The 18624-nt window shown below is 41.9% G+C and overlaps 1 protein-coding gene across 1 annotated transcript in view; it reads right to left on the minus strand.

Annotated features, from left to right (window-relative positions):
* dnm3b (dynamin 3b) overlaps positions 1 to 17811 on the minus strand; it is a gene marked incomplete at both ends in the record, with an annotated part of 48126 nt that extends 30315 nt beyond the window's left edge. Inside the window, 7 exons of the mRNA XM_083782242.1 lie at positions 235 to 377; positions 8898 to 9058; positions 9279 to 9377; positions 9874 to 10077; positions 11895 to 12044; positions 12472 to 12545; positions 17651 to 17811. Coding sequence (XP_083638368.1) covers positions 235 to 377; positions 8898 to 9058; positions 9279 to 9377; positions 9874 to 10077; positions 11895 to 12044; positions 12472 to 12545; positions 17651 to 17811 — 992 coding nt within the window. The remainder of the gene's footprint in view (positions 1 to 234; positions 378 to 8897; positions 9059 to 9278; positions 9378 to 9873; positions 10078 to 11894; positions 12045 to 12471; positions 12546 to 17650) is intronic.
* Positions 17812 to 18624: the final 813 nt, after the last annotated feature.

The following is an 18624-nucleotide window of genomic DNA, read 5'->3' on the forward strand; positions in this document are numbered from 1 at the left end:
TAATTAGAAACAAATGGTTCGAAGGTTCGAGTCCTAAAAACAGGGCTAGGGTACAGCCTTAATGTCCATCTATGAAATGTAAGAAGTGTATGTGAGTATGCGACTATATGTTTACATACTGCGTATGCAAACATGCGTGAGCGTGTGTGTGTGTGTGTGTGTGTGTGTGTGTGTGTGTGTGTGTGTGCGCGTGCGTGTATGTGTGGGACGTGCGTGCGTTTGTGTGTTACTGACTGCAGCAGCTGCTTGGTTTTGCGGGACGGGTCATCAGGGCGGTATCCCCGGTATTCCTCGGCCTCCTTGTCCAGGGATAACATCTGGGACTGCAGCTTTGCTCGGAAGGCCGGCAGCGTGTCCCGGATGTGGTTGGTCAGTTGCTGTGGAAACCAAACGCCAAGCGGCCACAATGAAATGATCACAGATGCATCATGTTGCTAAGGAGATGTGGCCATCATGGTTATGTATATCGTTGCTGTTGCGGGCAGAATCCCTCTTATCTCCATATTTTTAACTTTGCCATACTTGATGGTGAGGTGTGTTTCTGCTACTTTTGAATTTGAATTCTGACAGAGACGATATGAATATTGATATAATATTGAAGATATGATATTGATTATTGATTATGTCTTTCCAATATTAGAGAGGCACCTTTTGAATATGCTTCATTGCTTACTGTATCAATGAATCGACACAAAAAATGCACTTGACTAAATTGATTTGTTACTAATTTAACCACTTAAGCCCTACAAGTGTCACACACAAATAGCTATAAAACAAGCTGATATATAATATCATGATGTAGATCAGCTATTTGTGCTTTTTGTCTATCACACGTCTATCATTTTTCAATTAAATCGATTATTGATTAGTTTGATTAACTGTTCCACCCCTCATTTGAAGAGGCAGGTTTCCCAATCTGGGTTGAAATGTACTATAGAACAAAGAATAAAGAATAAAGTTTGAATTGAGAGGGAGTGAAGATAGATTTTACCAGACATGGCAACCCTTCATTGACCATTTCAATAGGTGCACGCTAACCCCTCCTACACAATAGATAACAAAATTGGAAAGAAAAGTATAGAGTATTTTTTCTTTATTTTATTTTTTCTCATTTAAAAAGAAATGTCTGTAATTCAGTTAATTTACAATAACGTGTTGGGAAAGTTTGAGAGCAAGAGTGTCTGTCCTGTTGTCTTTGTTTTGTTTGTCTGTTCACATTTGTCATTGTTTAACTGTTTTTTGTTTTTTCGTGTTTATCACATTTATATATCTTTTTTATTATGTATTGTATGTGGAATTTACATTACCTGTCATTATCTTTCATTTTATATAACTGAATAACTCATTATCATTGTCAAGGATATTCTGAAGTTTGTAATATACAAAAAATGCCTAATAAAAACAGTATTAAAAAAAAAAAAAAGTACTATAGAACACACTGTATAATAATAGTAGATTGATCCTGAAATTCCCCTTTTGAGAACTGAAAAATAGCACAATTTGTTTTCTTTCCTGACAAAATCCACATCCAAAAATGCCAGACTCCAAAGGATTAAATACGAGTTGTGTGTGTCGAGGAAATGTGAATACCTGAGTTGTATATTTAAGGACATCATAAACCAAGCCGTGAGAGCTGTTAAGCTATAAGGAGCTGTTTTCTGTTCCACTGACATTTGACCAGCTGTGACTTGTGTGGAGGGGTCTCATTGGCATGTGATAGGACCCACCCCTGGGGGGGGGGGGGGTAATAATGTATTTAAGCTGAAGTCTGACTGAGATGTTGGGGTCAGTACGGTGTTCCATTGTAAACGCTTCACTGCTGTCCACGTATTCGAATACAATCTATTCCAATACTCTGTAACTTCTGAATTGTGTCTGTCTCATTATTGTGTTTCAACTGTGTTCAACTGTGTTATATGTGCGCACCGACAGATTGCCTTAACATTTTTGGAGGTTTCCTACCGATGATAGGTGGTGCTATGCTGCGGTGTTGGCTCGCAGGAAGGGAGAGTGGAGTGGCCGTTTGCTGTCTGTTGCTGTTGGCCAACGCCGTAAGTAAATATGGAATCTGTTTGGTGTTTGCGCTATGAGTTGAGCTATTCAGAACTTTAGAGTATTAGTGGTGGATTTGTGATCACATATAGGATAGGCCTAGAGGGAGACAGAGAAGTCTTGCCTAAAACGTGCGCGTGTGTACAGAAACAGGGACTATAAGTTGCCAGTTGTCTGATAAAAGGTGAACTGGTGTTCAGCCTTAAGGGTCCTGCGTCAGCCTAGGGGTGTGAGCAAAAAGCTAGCTGTGTGTGTTTGTCCTAAATGTAGTGTATGTCTGTGGGTGTTGGCCTGAACAGGGAGACGTGTCGTCTTGCCTAAATTTGTAGCTACTAAGAAGGGAGGTTAATCCTCGCCTATGGGTCCCTTTGCTAGCAAAAGCATAAAATAATTGTGAAGCGCTATGTATGGATGTGACATGTCATGACAACTGATTGAGTGCTGAATGAAGTGGTCTGCCTGTGTGTGTGTGTGTGTGTGTGTGTGTTGAGATAGAGGCAGACAGTGAGAGAAGAGAGTGTGAGAGGTCATTGTGAGAAAAGTGATGTTAAATAGTTAACAGCCCGGAGCCTAAAGTGAAGATAGATCATAATCCTTTAGATGAGGAATGGGAAAAGTATAGGAAGTTGTGCTAAACACATACTGTATATCTGAAGAGTGATCAAATGTGTATATGTATGATGAGAAAAAATAGGTATTTGTATTTCTTTGGAGTGAAAATATCTGACCACATTGTGTCATGTGAACCCAGCTGTTGCTCATTGTTTGAAACCATAGTGCAACATGTTTAGACAGATAGCTGTCGGAGGAGATTCCCTTAAGCATGTAGTGGGCATTGTTCTTTTAATAAGTTGAATGCATTGTGGATAATGTCTGTGTCAGAATGTGGAGCTAAAAGTAATTAGGTACAATAGTAACCACGGTAGCCTTGTCTATTAAACTTCACTATGTAAATTATAGTGTGGGGTTAAACCTTATGAAAATGGTAGCTATAATCACTATTGTTAGAATAGTGTATTGCCTCATTCTGATCAGCTCATGGTCTAACATTCTTGTTAATTAGTAAAGTTGCATGTCCCCAAGCAGTAAGATGGAGCATTCTCCCTGATGTAGTTTGAGTAAAAAGAACACATAGCCTAAATTTAAGGAAATTGCTAGGACAGTGAATTGTCGAAGATAAATAGATGTTCTACAAGCATGTTGTTAAAAGTGGAGTAATGAAAGGTGAGAATTAGTGTTGATGCTAGCCTGGGGTCATGCTGTGAGGTAACTACCCCTGTAATTAGTTTATTGTTTATTTGCTTCTGCTCTGTGTGACGGCTCATGTTACAGACAGGAGTGGACCACGTATACTATAAAGCCATTTGTAGAAATTGACCAAAGCTAGGTGGTTTCCCTATTATGAATGTAAAGGATTACTTCCCAGGATAGTTACTTGTAAACTGTCATTTGTTATTGGGAATATTAAAATATGCCGGAAGCAATTAAGAACGAGGGTTTGCAGTGAGATTATAGGGAGTATGTAAGTAGTCTTGCTGAGCCATGAGGGTCATAGGGCAGGAGCCTAACTCCCACACCCCTGGTCATGACGCTAGTGTGTCATAATAATAAAATAATAATAGTAAAACTTTGTTTGTATAGCACCTTTCATGACATCAAATGCGGCTCAAAGTGGTTTACAGAATAATGGAGAATAAAATAAAAGCAAAGCATAAAAGAAAAGCAAGGCAACGGCACTAAAAAGCAAGCAGTCATAGGCAATGTTGTAGAAGTGGGTTTTGAGCTGAGCTTTAAAAATGTCTACAGAGGCTGCCTGACAGGCAAAGCGAGCAGGCCAGCAGTGGAAGACCTTAGCGGCCGGTTTGGAACATATTTAGGCAAGCAGTCATGTAGGTAGGAAGGTGCGAGACCATTGAGGACTTTGTAGACAAGTAAAATAATTTTTAAATCAATCCTGAAAACAACCGGAAGCCAGTGCAGTGATGCCAAAACTGGAGTAGTATGTTCTCTCATCTTAGTTCTAGTTAAAACTCTGGCTGCTGCCGTTAGTTTTGTGGTATTTGAGCCAGAGACCTGATCATGTATGTATGTGCACGTAAAAGAGAAAAATGAAGAAGTTGCCTGAACCCTGTGTATATATCTGGCTGATACAAGAGATTGGGCCTGACACAGGCTAACAACTAGTCACTGATTGGCAAATAAGAATGTTGTGACGATGATTGATTTGGCGACACCTTTTGCAAAGATATAATGAAATTCAGAAAGCTAAATCTTAAATCCAGAGCGATTTACATTAGGTAAGAACAAAGAATATGGCAATTAGATCACATACATGGAATAATGATTGTTAGGAAATAGCAGTTGTAATTGTGATCATTTAAAATATAGTTATTTGCAGTTATGCAAAAACGTATGCATCTGTCAGAGTAAGCCTGCTCTCGACCCGTTACGTGAGAGAGGGGTACAGCCTACAAGCCATCTACTGGGTTGATTTTTCCAGATCACACTGTGGGAGGTGTGATCGTGGCACTGAACTTTGAGACACTTATTGACACTGAACTGAACTGTACTGAAATGGTGACTGCGTGAAGGGTTGGGCACCCTACGCAGCTTGCAAAGGATGGGTTCAACGCAAGGCAGAGCTGACTTCAACGACAACATGAAGGATACGTTTTCGACATCTGATTTTGTGAGACCTTGGGAACTATGGGTGTTCTCTCCTCCGCGTCATCTGCTGATTTTGTGGCTAGCAGGCAACTGTGTTTACTCTCTCTGTAGTGATGGTGAGAGGTGTGGTAAAAATGACAGATGCATATTGACAAAATAGTAAGGAGTGTCAATTACGGCTGCTATGAAAGGAAATGGGTGGTAAACTTTAAGATGGTTGTGCTCAGGATCTGACTGACCTTATTGTGACTTGGTCATGGATAGGGAGAACAGCTGGCCCAGTGCTATTTAGAATGTTTATGACATAACGACGGTCAAAGCAACAAACCCCATGTACTAGGCTGTGAGTTACCCGCAGGGCTGAATATGAGACATAACATGATCAGCTGCTCATCAGGTCAGATACTACAACACTAATATAAATTAGTGGAGATAAGTGATAGATCACTGAATCATGTTAGCATGTGTGTACAAGATGGTCAGTTACTGTAAACAGTGTAAAATCAGCCAAATCTACAGTGAGAGCAGGCATAGTTTTGTTAAAAAACAATTGGTTTGAAATAGTATTTGTAATCCTAGATGAGATGAGATTCAATTTAATGTGAGTACGGTACAGTACAGCGGAACGTATTTTTCGCATCTTATCAATAGTGTTGACATATTAGGAAGGAGGATACTGGTGTATCTGAAAGAACAGCACCACTAAATTCACTACATTAGTAGGAGCAACTATGAGCTGCCAGTCGTCATTTAAATAGTAAATAAATAGGGAATATAGCAGGGCACTGTCATTTATAGAGTAACTTTGAGTAGCTATTTTCATCAGGGCAAGAAATAATAGTGATTCAATTACTGTAATAGTGAATCAATTACTGCTATTGATGTATTGGCTGGCTGCATGAGTTAAAATTAGGACTGAGAATGATAACCTGTTTATCAAGCTGGAGTTGCTTGGGCTTATTAGAAGTTATGTGTTACACATTGTTCAATTATCTAAAGGTCCAGTAAGGGGCTGTACACTGATGGTGAAATGGAACCGAAGATAGGAGTTTTGTACATTCTAGAATATAAGTACTATATGTTGTATTTACAAGATATTATTCATAGGAGTCACGCAGACTAATGTGAGTGAGTCCGCAGTTCTGGTTCAGGGGACGCCCTGAAATAGACAAAGTATTTAAATACAATGTGTTTCCTGTATAAATGTATGAATGTTCTGATCCAGGTTTCTTTTTAGGTTCAAGGTGGAGGCGGTCCAGATTCATATGTTTGTGGAATGATTTACTAATGAAATGACTAATCTTTGCATGTGTGTGCATGTGCGCCGAAATGGTTATCTCGCTGTGTTTACAGAAGAGAAGTATCATTGGATTTTGGAAATCAAATCTGTGAGTATTACGTGAGTAAAATGCAACATATTAATGTTCAGAATGTTTTTACTGTAGTTATATGATTTATTAGTGTTGAACAAGTTTTTACTGTAGTTATATAATTTATTAGTGTTGAACAATAGTATTGTTTGAATGAGGCCATACTAAAAGGAACATGATAATGTATTTTAGGGAGTAGTTACAAATACGTTGGCCTCAGCTGGTAGACAGCTGTAGTTGAGTCAGAAAAAGAAGGTGGTGGACTAGCAGTAGCTAAGGTAAGAAGAAGTTCACGCAGACCCCCTAGGGTTTAATTGCACCCCGACAGAAGGCTTTAGAGTGCTCTAAATGAGTTACATGAGCAGCCCACACCTCAGGGTGTCCGGCAGTCGGGAACCAACTGTCTTAGTCTATAAAGTAAGGTATACTTAGTATTGGTCCACCATCAACACTAAAGTTGGTGACTAGGTAGGGTAGGAATTAATGGTTTTGTCAGTATGTTTCTTTCAGCTCCGTAAATAATGAAAGTCGTTTTGGGAAAAACATGACTTAAATCTGGATCTGGTGACATGGCTAAGTATCGAATGTGAATGATAATATGTGGGATGTCATATTTCAGAATCATGTACTCTTCAGTATTTAGTTATTGCGATAACAAGGGCTAAGTTCAGAAAGATTGTGCGGAGTCGGGTTAATTGAATCAATAAATAGTCTATGGATGAATAGTTTACTTTGGTACTTACATTTCCATGTTTAGAAGACAGTTGTATTACATGTTAAGGTTGACCGAATGGGTGTAGGCTGGTAAAGTTATTATGCCAACCCTTGTTGAAGATAATACAAGATAATAATGTGCCTGCTAATTATGTATGATATTCAGGCTGGATGAGAGAGAAGTATGGTTGATTGATGCATTAAGCCAAACCTGGATTGATAAAATTGATAGAATAGAGAGGGATTTTGTTGTATGCTTATGCCCGGCTCCGTTTAGTTTAAGTTATGTTATTGATATGAATTTTCTTTGTGTATAGGCCTACCACTGGTTTTCTTTATTTTTCAGATATATGATGAGGATGGCTAAGTCCGCACTGATGTTCCTAAATGAGGGATTAAGCTCTGGACCATGTGCGATCATGTGCTCCCGAAAGAATGATGCTGTATCACCTGTGCGGTGGAGATTCTGGTCATTGCAGCTGTTCGGGAAAGATCTGCGAGCTGAGATGAGATGCGCAGTAGCGCAGTGTTTGAGCCCTGTGAAGGAGCAACAGGATTGCCAGTTTGGATTGCCCTGTGCAGTTTTAACCGTGTGACGGCTGCAGCACATTGTCAAGTGTGCAGATGAACAGTTCTGAACGGACGGCTTCGGCTTGTTCGTTATTGTGTGACGTAGGCCTGAGGGCGGTTGCTCTAAATGATTTTGAAGAAGGGCCATGTAGGAATTTTTTACCCGATTGTGATCAGGGTCGTTTCGCCTACTTCTACGTCCAGAGACATGGGATATGAGTTCTTAAATGAATAAATGGGGGAAATGTCGAGGAAATGTGAATACCTGAGTTGTATATTTAAGGACATCATAAACCAAGCCGTGAGAGCTGTTAAGCTATAAGGAGCTGTTTTCTGTTCCACTGACATTTGACCAGCTGTGACTTGTGTGGAGGGGTCTCATTGGCATGTGATAGGACCCACCCCTGGGGGGGGGGGGGGTAATAATGTATTTAAGCTGAAGTCTGACTGAGATGTTGGGGTCAGTACGGTGTTCCATTGTAAACGCTTCACTGCTGTCCACGTATTCGAATACAATCTATTCCAATACTCTGTAACTTCTGAATTGTGTCTGTCTCATTATTGTGTTTCAACTGTGTTCAACTGTGTTATATGTGCGCACCGACAGATTGCCTTAACATGTGCACAGCCGGCCAGGTGCTGAATAGATTTTCTTTTTTAAGGACATGAACTAATCTACTTTTATTTGCAATGTTTCAACTGAAAATGGATTTGCCCGAGAAAATCCATTTTGGGTTGAAGCATGGCAATTAAAGGGGGGTTTACTGGTATGATTCATGTTGAGAGTCAGGATATACCCACATATACAATAATGTATCCACACTTTTCCTGGGCTGTGTGTGCTCCAGTTCCTGTCGATTTGATCCAATGAAAGCCAATGAAACTGGTCAGATGACCAATGATATCCAATGAAATCAACAGGAACTGGAGCACACACAGCCCAGGAAAAGTGTGGATACAAAGAATGCGTCAGGAGTAGGTGTCACGATATCGTCCCACGATATATTGCAATATTAAAATAGTTTGCTTGAGCTGTTATGTTAGACTGGATGGTAAAGCCTATATGACAACAATATGACTATGAGGATAGTGGGATTTATATTGTATGAATATTGTATTTGTTATTAGTGTCTATCTGTCCTCTTTATTTTTGTGTGGAAAGCACTTTGTACATTTATTTTAACACATTTAAACTGAAGATGATGGCCAATATTGTAAGAAAGAAAATAAAACAATATATAATAATGATATTGTATCGATATTGTGTGCTCAATATCGTGTATCATATCATGAAATTAGTTACATTCCTACTAATGATGGATATTAACATAGATAAACTGCATTGGAAAGAAGCTGAGATTTCTAGGTTGGAAATCTACAGGTGCATGCGTTTGGTCCGACATGCGTTTGGTCCGACATGCGTTTGGTCCGACATGCCTCAAACCCTAACCTGACCACAACCGCAAGCACGGAGCAGCGGACCCCTCACCAACCTTAATCCGGTCGTATTAACGGACCCCTCACCTGGTTGAGCTGCTTCTGCAGACGAGGCGTGCCCATTTTGTCAGCTAAGTGTCTGTATGAAGCGTGGCCCAGGAAGAACTTCTTCTCTGCTTCCAAGGCAGCCTTGATGTCCTTCTTCCCGTCGATGTCCTTTTGACTGCGATTCACCACCCCGATGTAACCTGGGAAGAATCCAACGCTCATGATAAGACAGGGCAAGTGACTGCCTATATACACTTGGGCATACCTCAAAAAATATATAGTAATACAAGTGTACACACGCACGCTGCACACACGCACGCACGCACGCACGCACGCTCACACACACACACACACACACACACACACACACACACACACACACACACACACACACACACACACACACACACACATACACACCTCTTCGTAGTGGCAGTAGTTTGTTCTCTAGAATCTCCCTGGCATCAGTACCCTCGTCCATCAGGTCCAGTTTGGTGATGACACCAATAGTCCTCATTCCTGAAGAGCAATGATTGATTGATAATGATTCATTATTAATATTTGAGACTGCTACAAAATCTATATAAAGCTGCGATCCAAGTTGAGCTGCGGCTTCTACTGCAATTACAAAGCGACAAAACGTTTACTTCGGTCAGTTCTGTGTTCTCCTTAAATGTTTTGTGTTGATCAACACTTCAACAGCGTCTCGCCAGTGATGTAAAGTAACTATGTAGCCTACATGTACTGTACTTGTAATTTTGACTCTGGGGTATTTTGACCTGAGTATTTCATTCTACTCCACTGCTACTCAGAGACAAATATTATACTTTTACTCCACTACACTTACATATTTGAACACTTTAGTTAGGTTTGTAAATAGCCATATACATTTCGGCCATTTGAAAATAGCAGATCTGCGTCGCAACTCATTGTGAGCTTGACCACTGGCGCTCCACTCCACTCCACTCCACTCCACTCCACTCCACTCCACTCCACTCCACTCCACTCCACTCACCCTGTGGGTCCACTTCCTTGGCCAGTTTGAGGGCATCAGAGTTGGCCAGGTCACTGTTGGCCGGCGTGACGGCCAGAATGAGACAGGTCTCCTTGGTGATGAACTGCATGATCATGTCCCTGATCTGCTGCTCGATGTCCACCGGCTGGTCACCCACCGGGACCTTGGTGATGCCCGGCAGGTCGATCAGGGTCAAGTTCAGCACTGCAGAGTACAATGAGCATTACGTGCGGTGTAATTTTTTTTTTTTACAGCTAATTTTGATTTTGTTAAGTCATAGGGCCCTATTTTTGTTAATGCTAATGGCCCTTAATCCCCTTATCCCTTTTTGAAAAACATATTCAACATTGTTCAACTAGCTGATCTACATCAACACGTTGGTGAGCTTGTAGATCAGCTATTTAAACTATTCAAAAATGTTTTTCAAGTTTTTGCAACATAGTAAAAAAGGCAAAGAGGTTTAGAGATAAGGGTTTTAGCACTGACGACAATAGGGCCCTATCTTTTGAATCAAATGTTATTTCGTTTTTGTCAAATTGTCGTCATCTGAAAAGATGATCTAGATATAATTGACTAAATCTACAGTTAATTTTGTTGGCTGATATTTACACATGATGAAATTAGCCGATCTACAAACTCATAACCAAACATAAAATGACTTTGTTTTAGTTCTACTGGATCTCTTCTACACTAACAGTTAAGTTTAGTTTTTATTTGTTGACGAAATTGTCAATATATGTAGTCTTAGTTTCAGACAGACAACACACAAACACACAGGTTTTTTTTGTCAATTAATAGACAGAAGAATTATATCACCTCATTGGAATGTAATATGTATGGCACCTATCACCTCCACCACCAGAAACAGAGAAGGAGACTGTTGTTTTTAACTCAGATTGTTGTTGCATTTGCTAATAATGGAAAAATAAATTTAAAGCCTCACTGATTGTTACGACCAAGTGATTATAATATAGTTAGTGGATTGAATATTATAGAATATTACAATATTATTAATAATGTCAGTTTTTTAAGTGTTCTGCAAGGTGCTGTATATTTTACCTTATATCAGTGGTTACACAGAAAGGGGAAGGTCAGCCTGCTTTCTTCTGGCAAGGGAAAGCAGTGAACTTTAAAGGACACTGGCCATCTGTTTAGTCACATGGGCTACATACTACTTGTCCTTCGTAGACATCAGACAAATTCAATTATTTTACTTTATCTAGAGACAACCTATTCCAGAACAAGGTTCTTTGGCAACACTGACCTTGTTTTGAAAACATGCGCTGGCATTTTATTTGTTCACATAACCAGAAAACGGTGACTCACAGCTTGCCATGGCCTACTTTGACGCAAATGATGAGCAAGTTCAAGTCACGGTCAGGAAACTCAGTTGCTGCTGGCCTGGATGACCCAATTGGTCACTCTCGGCTCCTTGCTTCTATTCTCAACCAATCACATATCTGTCTGTTCTGCTGCTGCTTGCTACTGCTGCTGCACCCTCCACCACTCCAGCTACAGGTACGTATACCACCTTTTGGTCTGGGTCTGGGTCTACAGGTAGACCACCTGTTGGTCTGGGTCTGGGTCTACAGGTAGACCACCTGTTGGTCTGGGTCTGGGTCTACAGGTAGACCACCTGTTGGTCTGGGTCTGGGTCTACAGGTAGACCACCTGTTGGTCTGGGTCTGGGTCTACAGGTAGACCACCTGTTGGTCTGGGTCTGGGTCTACAGGTAGACCACCTGTTGGTCTGGGTCTACAGGTAGACCACCTGTTGGTCTGGGTCTGGGTCTACAGGTAGACCACCTGTTGGTCTGGTCTGCTTTTACGTACTATGGAGGGTTTCAAAGCCCCTGTCGTCTGTCGATAGGAGAAATTGGGTGTGCTCCCTCAGAGTACCTAAAAGCTGATCCATTCATTGTCAAACCAAAATAAATGTATTGCTCATTTAATATTCATTCAAAGATATTCATGAGTTGTCTTGACTGGACATTCTTATAGTGATGTCATAATGATGCGTACCATGAGGCGAGTAGACGCGCAGGTTGATTGGGACGGCTGATATGCCTTTGTTGGCCCCTGTGATGCGGTCAGTCTCTGCCTCTATCTCCGAGCGGACCTCGTCGAAGTCTGTAAATTTCTTCCCCTTGCAGTGCAGGAATTCAGCCCACTCTGTGGAAACGCAAAATGACAGTGATTACTGGCGTGTGGGAGTGAGAGACAGAGTGTAGGTCAAGTGCACATGACAGGAAAATAAACGCACCCGAGTGCTTACGTTGCAACTCCTTCCTTGCAACACGCAACTTGCAAGGAGTTGTGACTAGTTACATTGGTGAGGCCTGGGATGGCTTCACTACAGTACCTATTGGAGATATTGCACGTGTGTGTGTGTGTGTGTGTGTGTGTGTGTGTGTGTGTGTGTGTGTGTGTGTGTGTGTGTGTGTGTGTGTGTGTGTGTGTGTGTGTGTGTGTGTGTGTGTGTTTGTGTGTGTGTGTGTGTGTGTGTGTGTGCGTGTGCGTGTGCGTGTGCGTGTGCGTGTGCGTGTGCGTGTGCGTGTGCGTGTGCGTGTGTGTGTACATGCTTGCGTGTGCCGCTTACCTGCATTGGCGCTGATAAGCTGCAGAACCAGGGGCCTACGGGTGACAATACCAGATCCACGGGGCAGGAAGTCCCTGAGGAGAGACAGCCAATGAAATCACACAATGTTGAAACACACAGTCCGTTCAATCAATGCAGAAGAAAATCAAATCATCTGAAATATTTTGTACCAGCCTACCAGAAACCACCGTACCAGGACCTTTTTTCATTAAAAAGAAAATAGCCGATCTACAAGACGCGTTGTGAGCTTGTAGATCGTCTATTTTCAAATATCCGATGCATTGGCCTAGTAGTTGTTTATTTTGGGCTTGTTTTCATAGACCTGTATGATTATTTCTCTCACACAATCTGGCAACACGGACAGCGACAGCAACAGCACCCATTAGCTGACACAGAATATCTGTCACTCAGATTCAGTCTTCCCTAAAACAAAAAAAAGCCTGGCTATCGCTCCCGGCATCCGAGACTCTTCTCCTCCCTGACCTCCAAGGTGTGGAACTCCCCCCCTCCCCCCTCCTCCTCCAGTCAGGATTGTGCAGACTCACTCCTCGTTTTCCGCCGCAGTCTGAAACCTCACCTCTTCAGACTCCTCTTCACCCTGTGAGGCCTAATTGTACTATGCCAGATGTATGTTGGTTACTTGTTATGGGTTATGTACTATAGATTAGACACTGTTTTCCTGACCACTAAGAATGGTTGCATGCTGTTTGATAGATGCTTGGTTTGATGTTTACCTGGTATCCTAGTTACTTTAGTCTCTTGTGCCAGACTGTTGGTTCACACACAATTTCAAAATGCAGTGTATGCAACAGAAGCGCTGGAAATGAGACAGGAGTAAAGCGGATGCCCTTAACTAAATATACCTATTGTGGAATAGTTAGACTCGTTTGAGGAGACAACTTTAGCACTAAATTGTTTTCTTTACACTCTGTTTACCTAACCATTTACCCTGTCATTTGTTGACTATAAGGTTCATGCCATTTAATCAGATTTTGCTGATTTAATAGGATTATCCGGAGAATGAATAGGGTCATTTGGAGTATCCAACATCTTTCGCGATGAATGGATCGGTACAATAATGTTTCCAGCCATGGTGAGACTACATGCGGTTATCAGGTGCTGTTCGACAGATTTGAGAGAACACATTGTATGAGAGAGGTATCATCTGCGAAATGCCTAAATTCTAACTTTAAAATGCTAAATGGTGCATTTATATAACGCCTTTATCCAAAGCGCTTTACAATGTGCAATGTACAATTCACCCACACATCCACCCACCCACACATCCACACACAGCTGAAGGAACCATGCGTATTGCGTAGTGTACACTTTGACATGAAGCCAGGATGAGGTTAAGCCCTTAAGCCCCATTATATTTTGGGCTATTTGAAAATAGCCAATTTACAAAGCTCACAACATGCTCACACAACACAGTGTTGACAAAATTTGAGAAGATTTAATCTTCTCTTGTGGATGTCCCTGGCACAGGATTTTACTGTGCAACAGTTTTGTTGAAACAGCTGCAGGCATATAACGCGGTTGTGGTGACACCTCACAATGTTTTCGCTTCGGCGGCAATTGAACTCCCGCATTTCCTAGTCGCCTACTCGTGGTAGGCAGTATGTTTAAATGTCCATATTGCCTGCATTGCATAAAGTCCAGATAAGATCATACTGGTGATTATCGCTTGATAACATTCGAAGCGGGTGACATGTTGCAACTCCTTCCTTGCAACAATTGCATTATAAAACTGCAAGGAGTTGCGACTAGTTGCATTGGTGTGGTCTGACCATAAAGGATTGATGTCACTTAAAACCAATGACTTCACTACAGTACCTATTGGAGATTCTGCACACGTATGTGCTTTCCTGTGTGTGTGTGTGTGTGTGTGTGTGTGTGTGTGTGTGTGTGTGTGTGTGTGTGTGTGTGTGTGTGTGTGTGTGTGTGTGTGTGCGTGCGTGCGTGCGTGCGTGCGTGCGTGCGTGTGTGTGCGTGCATGCATGCATGCATGCGTGCGTGCGTGCGTGCGTGCGTGCGTGCGTTGCACATGCATGTGTGCATGTGTCACACACTTTCCAACTGTCACAACCCAATCTCACGCTATACGAGAGTTGTGACTGTGAGGCACCTGATTAACACATATATTGATCACTGGACTTTCCTCGAAGTGTAAAAAAAAGAAAAAGAAAGAGTCCGCATCTTGTCCACTCAGCAGTGCTTGAGCCAGCAGCTGTGGACAGATGGGTCATTACTCAGCATCACTGGTCTCAGGGGCAGTCTGGACCTGACTGATGCTGCTGACTAAAGTTGTCCAATTTGTCACAAAAATAAAATCTAATAAAACCACATTGGAAGAACATTGTGGAAATGAACAACTTAAGCCCTATATATTTTTTGCGTACAACGAATAGCATATAAAAAGCTGACCTACAAGCATGCATGCGTCACAATGCATTGTGAACTTTTTTCAAATGATGCATTTTGGGGAAATATGAAGTATTTAGAAAATGTATAACGATGACATATACCCAAAATAGAGACGCCAGGGTTAAAGAGGTTAAAGCTAGTTGTGAAGTGACGTTGTGCTTCTTTCCACTGATAGAGAATACGGTATTGAAGGGAGTTATGAGCACATGGCGGCGGACAATTGAATGTAACAGTCTGCAATTTAGCAAGAGCTCCCTTCAGGCTACGACATGAGTCATCTTCAAAGCATGTTATAGACAAATGAGCAATCATGGAACTGAACCACCGTGTTTTCGTGTAGTGAGAGATTCTCGTAGGTGGGCTTCTAATGGGTTCTGCTACAATGACTACACTACATCCTATAGTGTTTTATAGGCAGGTTCCCTTTTACTGTACATTTACAGTGTAACACATTAACACCAGGCCAATTCTAAAAATGCCTTCCAAATCCTAACCGTTTTCAGAAAAACGTATGTTGCGATAATTTCAGTGGTTCTCAAACCTTGACATGTAAAAGATATGTCAAAATATATTATGTATTCTATTTGTCCGCCGACCCCATCTCAAAATATTTTGTTCCAGGGGCCCCCAGAAGCAAAGATTTGTGTTAAAATTTTTCGCTTTAAATAAATATATATATTCAAAGATTTGAAGAAACAAAAATCACAATTTGAGTGTATATCTGATATTAACAGCCAAATTTAAAAATGTCCTGGTTGAACGGATGAAATAAACAACGGATTTTACTGTGTAACAGTTTTGTTGAAACAGCTGAAGGCATAATGTGGTTGTGGTGAGACATCCATCTGTCATCATCAGTATCAGTTACATTATCAATATACGTAATGCTGTGTTCACACTGGCAGATGCAAAGCTACGTACACAGCCTTTTGTAGCATTGTATATTTGTAGCTGAAGTTGAAACCAGCTCAACTTTGTTGTAGCTTTGTAGCTGTTGTAGCTTTTGCAGCAGCTACAAACATTGGATGTATCTTTGTATGTCGCTTGCTTCCATTGAAAATGAATGGTAGACTGCATCTTTGCATCTGCATATGCCTCAGTCATCAGTATACATGTCATGAATTATTGAGCTAAATACTGCACTTTTTTTGTTTTTCAGGTGAACAAGATCATAGACTATACTTGACTACTAGATCAACGCTTCACAACCCCATGGGTGGGAAGCCGTGAACACAAGATTTTCAAGTGAGCAATGATCCAGAAAAGGTTGGGAACCAATGGCCTAGAATACAGATGAATAATACATGATCATTGTCTCAACATATTTAGCAGTTGCGAGTTGCTACTGCTGAATAAATGTAGGATGAATGTGGTTGTGTGATGAAGCATGCTTCTTAAAAGGAAAAAGCCCTGAGGCCGCTTCTACAAATACCATCTAATCAGTAGTCTAATCAGTAAAATAGCCGATGTACAAGCACGCAGCACGGCACGAAGTAACACGCTGTGAGCCAACGCTAAACAAAATGACACAGATGCTTTCCCGGTTTTAATGGGTTAAGATAAATAACAGGTATTAGACGTGAGGGTGTTCTGAACAGAAAACATTTAAATGTCATCTGAAATGATGCCAGGGGCGGTATAGGGTAACGTAGGCAATACATGTCCTGGGCTGCAGAAAGAGCACACCCTGGAGTGAAGTCTGAATGGGCTGGAATCCCTGAAGAGCAGCGCTAACCCAAATACTGCCTCCCCTGCTGTATGTACAGTTGCTTGTTAAAAATAAAACGGTGACGTCCACACTCTGGTGTGGGGAAAAAAAGAAAAGAATGGGGCCATCAAGCTGAAACCGTGCACATCAGCCATGCACACACACACACACACACACACACGCGCACACACACACACACACACACACACACACACACACACACACACACACACACACACACACACACACACACACACACACACACACACACACACACACACACACACACACACACACACACACACACACACACACACACACACACACACACACCCACCCACCCACCATACTGGGGACAGCAGTTACTTAAGGCCAGTGGTGGACAGCAACATAATAAATGTACTCAAATACTGTACATGTGTCTGTACTGTACATTACTTGTGTTGAGTGTTTTTGAATACTTATGACTTTCACTCGACTACACTTCAAAGACAAATATTGTACTATTGACTCCACTATACATTTCAATGAGGGGAAGGTACACCATGAATTAACCAATGAAGCCCTGTTTCAAATTCAGCAACACTATCTACAAGCTCGCAATGTTTTGCATCGCGACATGCTGTGAGCATGTAGATCTGCTATTTTTCATTATATTATATATTATTAATAATATATATATATATATATATATATATATATATTTCTTTTCTTTTATGAAAAATCGTAGCATTTTTGGGGGGGAATGTCTAAGCTCCAGCTACTAAAAAGTATTTTTTTAATGCAAGCACTCCAGTATGTTAACTCTAACTTGAGTAAGGAGGAGTAAGGAGGAGTTCTGGAGTACTGGAGTTGCAGTTGCAGCCTAATATAATACTCCACCACCACTACTCAAAGCTGGGAGAGATGTTATGTTGTGTTGTGTTGTGAACCCATCCAAGAGATTGTCCCTATAGTCCCTCCTACGTTAATCCGCAAGGTTAACGAGAGAGGGGATTATCCTATTTCTGGTGGTCGCTGCAGCATGCCTGGGGCTCACCCTACCTGCCAACAAAGTTCTCCAGCACGGAGCTCTTGCCAGCACTCTGCCCTCCCACCACGGCGATCTGTGGCAGGTCCAGGTTGCAGGCCTGACCGATGGAGCTGAAGGCATCCTGCAGCTTGTTGACCAGCGGGATCATGTCCTCCATGCCACGGTTCCCCATGGCTGCTCGTAGATGGAGCAACTGACTGGAGATCAGAGAACGGAGAGAGAGAGAGCCAGAGAGAGAGAGAGCGAGGGAGGGGGGGATGTGGTGCTGATGCTATATATCACTCCAGGTTGCTGCTACCGTCGTGGTGCTTGTTGATAAGTCATCTAGTCGAGCATCGCCCCGAGCCAAGCAAGGGTCGAATGGACTATAGGAAGGAGAGAGATAGAGGAGCGAGAGAGAGGGAGAGAGAGACAGAGGGAGAGAGAGACAGAGGGAGAGAGAGAGAGAGAGAGAGAGAGAGAGAGAGAGAGAGAGGGAGAGAGAGACAGAGGGAGAGAGAGAGGGGGGAGAGAGAGGGAGAGAAGGAGAGAGAGATGAAATAAAATGACAGGGGCAGACTATTGCGCAGTTGCTTGCTTGACACGCACGCACGCACGTACGCACACATACCACACACACACACACACACACACACACACACACACACACACACACACACACACACACACACACACACACACAAACACATTCCATTTCAAGGGCATTTAGTCAGGAGCACCATAGCCGCTCCATAATCACATTTGCACTACAGCTGTGCAAACCTCGAAGCTCTGCAGAGGAAACGTCACGCGAGCGAGCCAGCGCTACAGTAAATAAATAAAAAATGCGTCGCATTTATTGTGTTTCTAAGACGTAAACCGTTTGAAAACATATGCGCGCCACGCCACATATAAATATATTTAACATCTAAGCTCCTTTCATTTGAGAGCAGCACGGGTGTCATTGCCACCTTTTGCTTACCCGGCTTTCAGATCCCCTTGGCGT

This window comes from Protomyctophum parallelum, assembly GCF_964188405.1.
Source record: "Protomyctophum parallelum genome assembly, chromosome: 14".
NCBI classification, from domain to species: domain Eukaryota; kingdom Metazoa; phylum Chordata; class Actinopteri; order Myctophiformes; family Myctophidae; genus Protomyctophum; species Protomyctophum parallelum.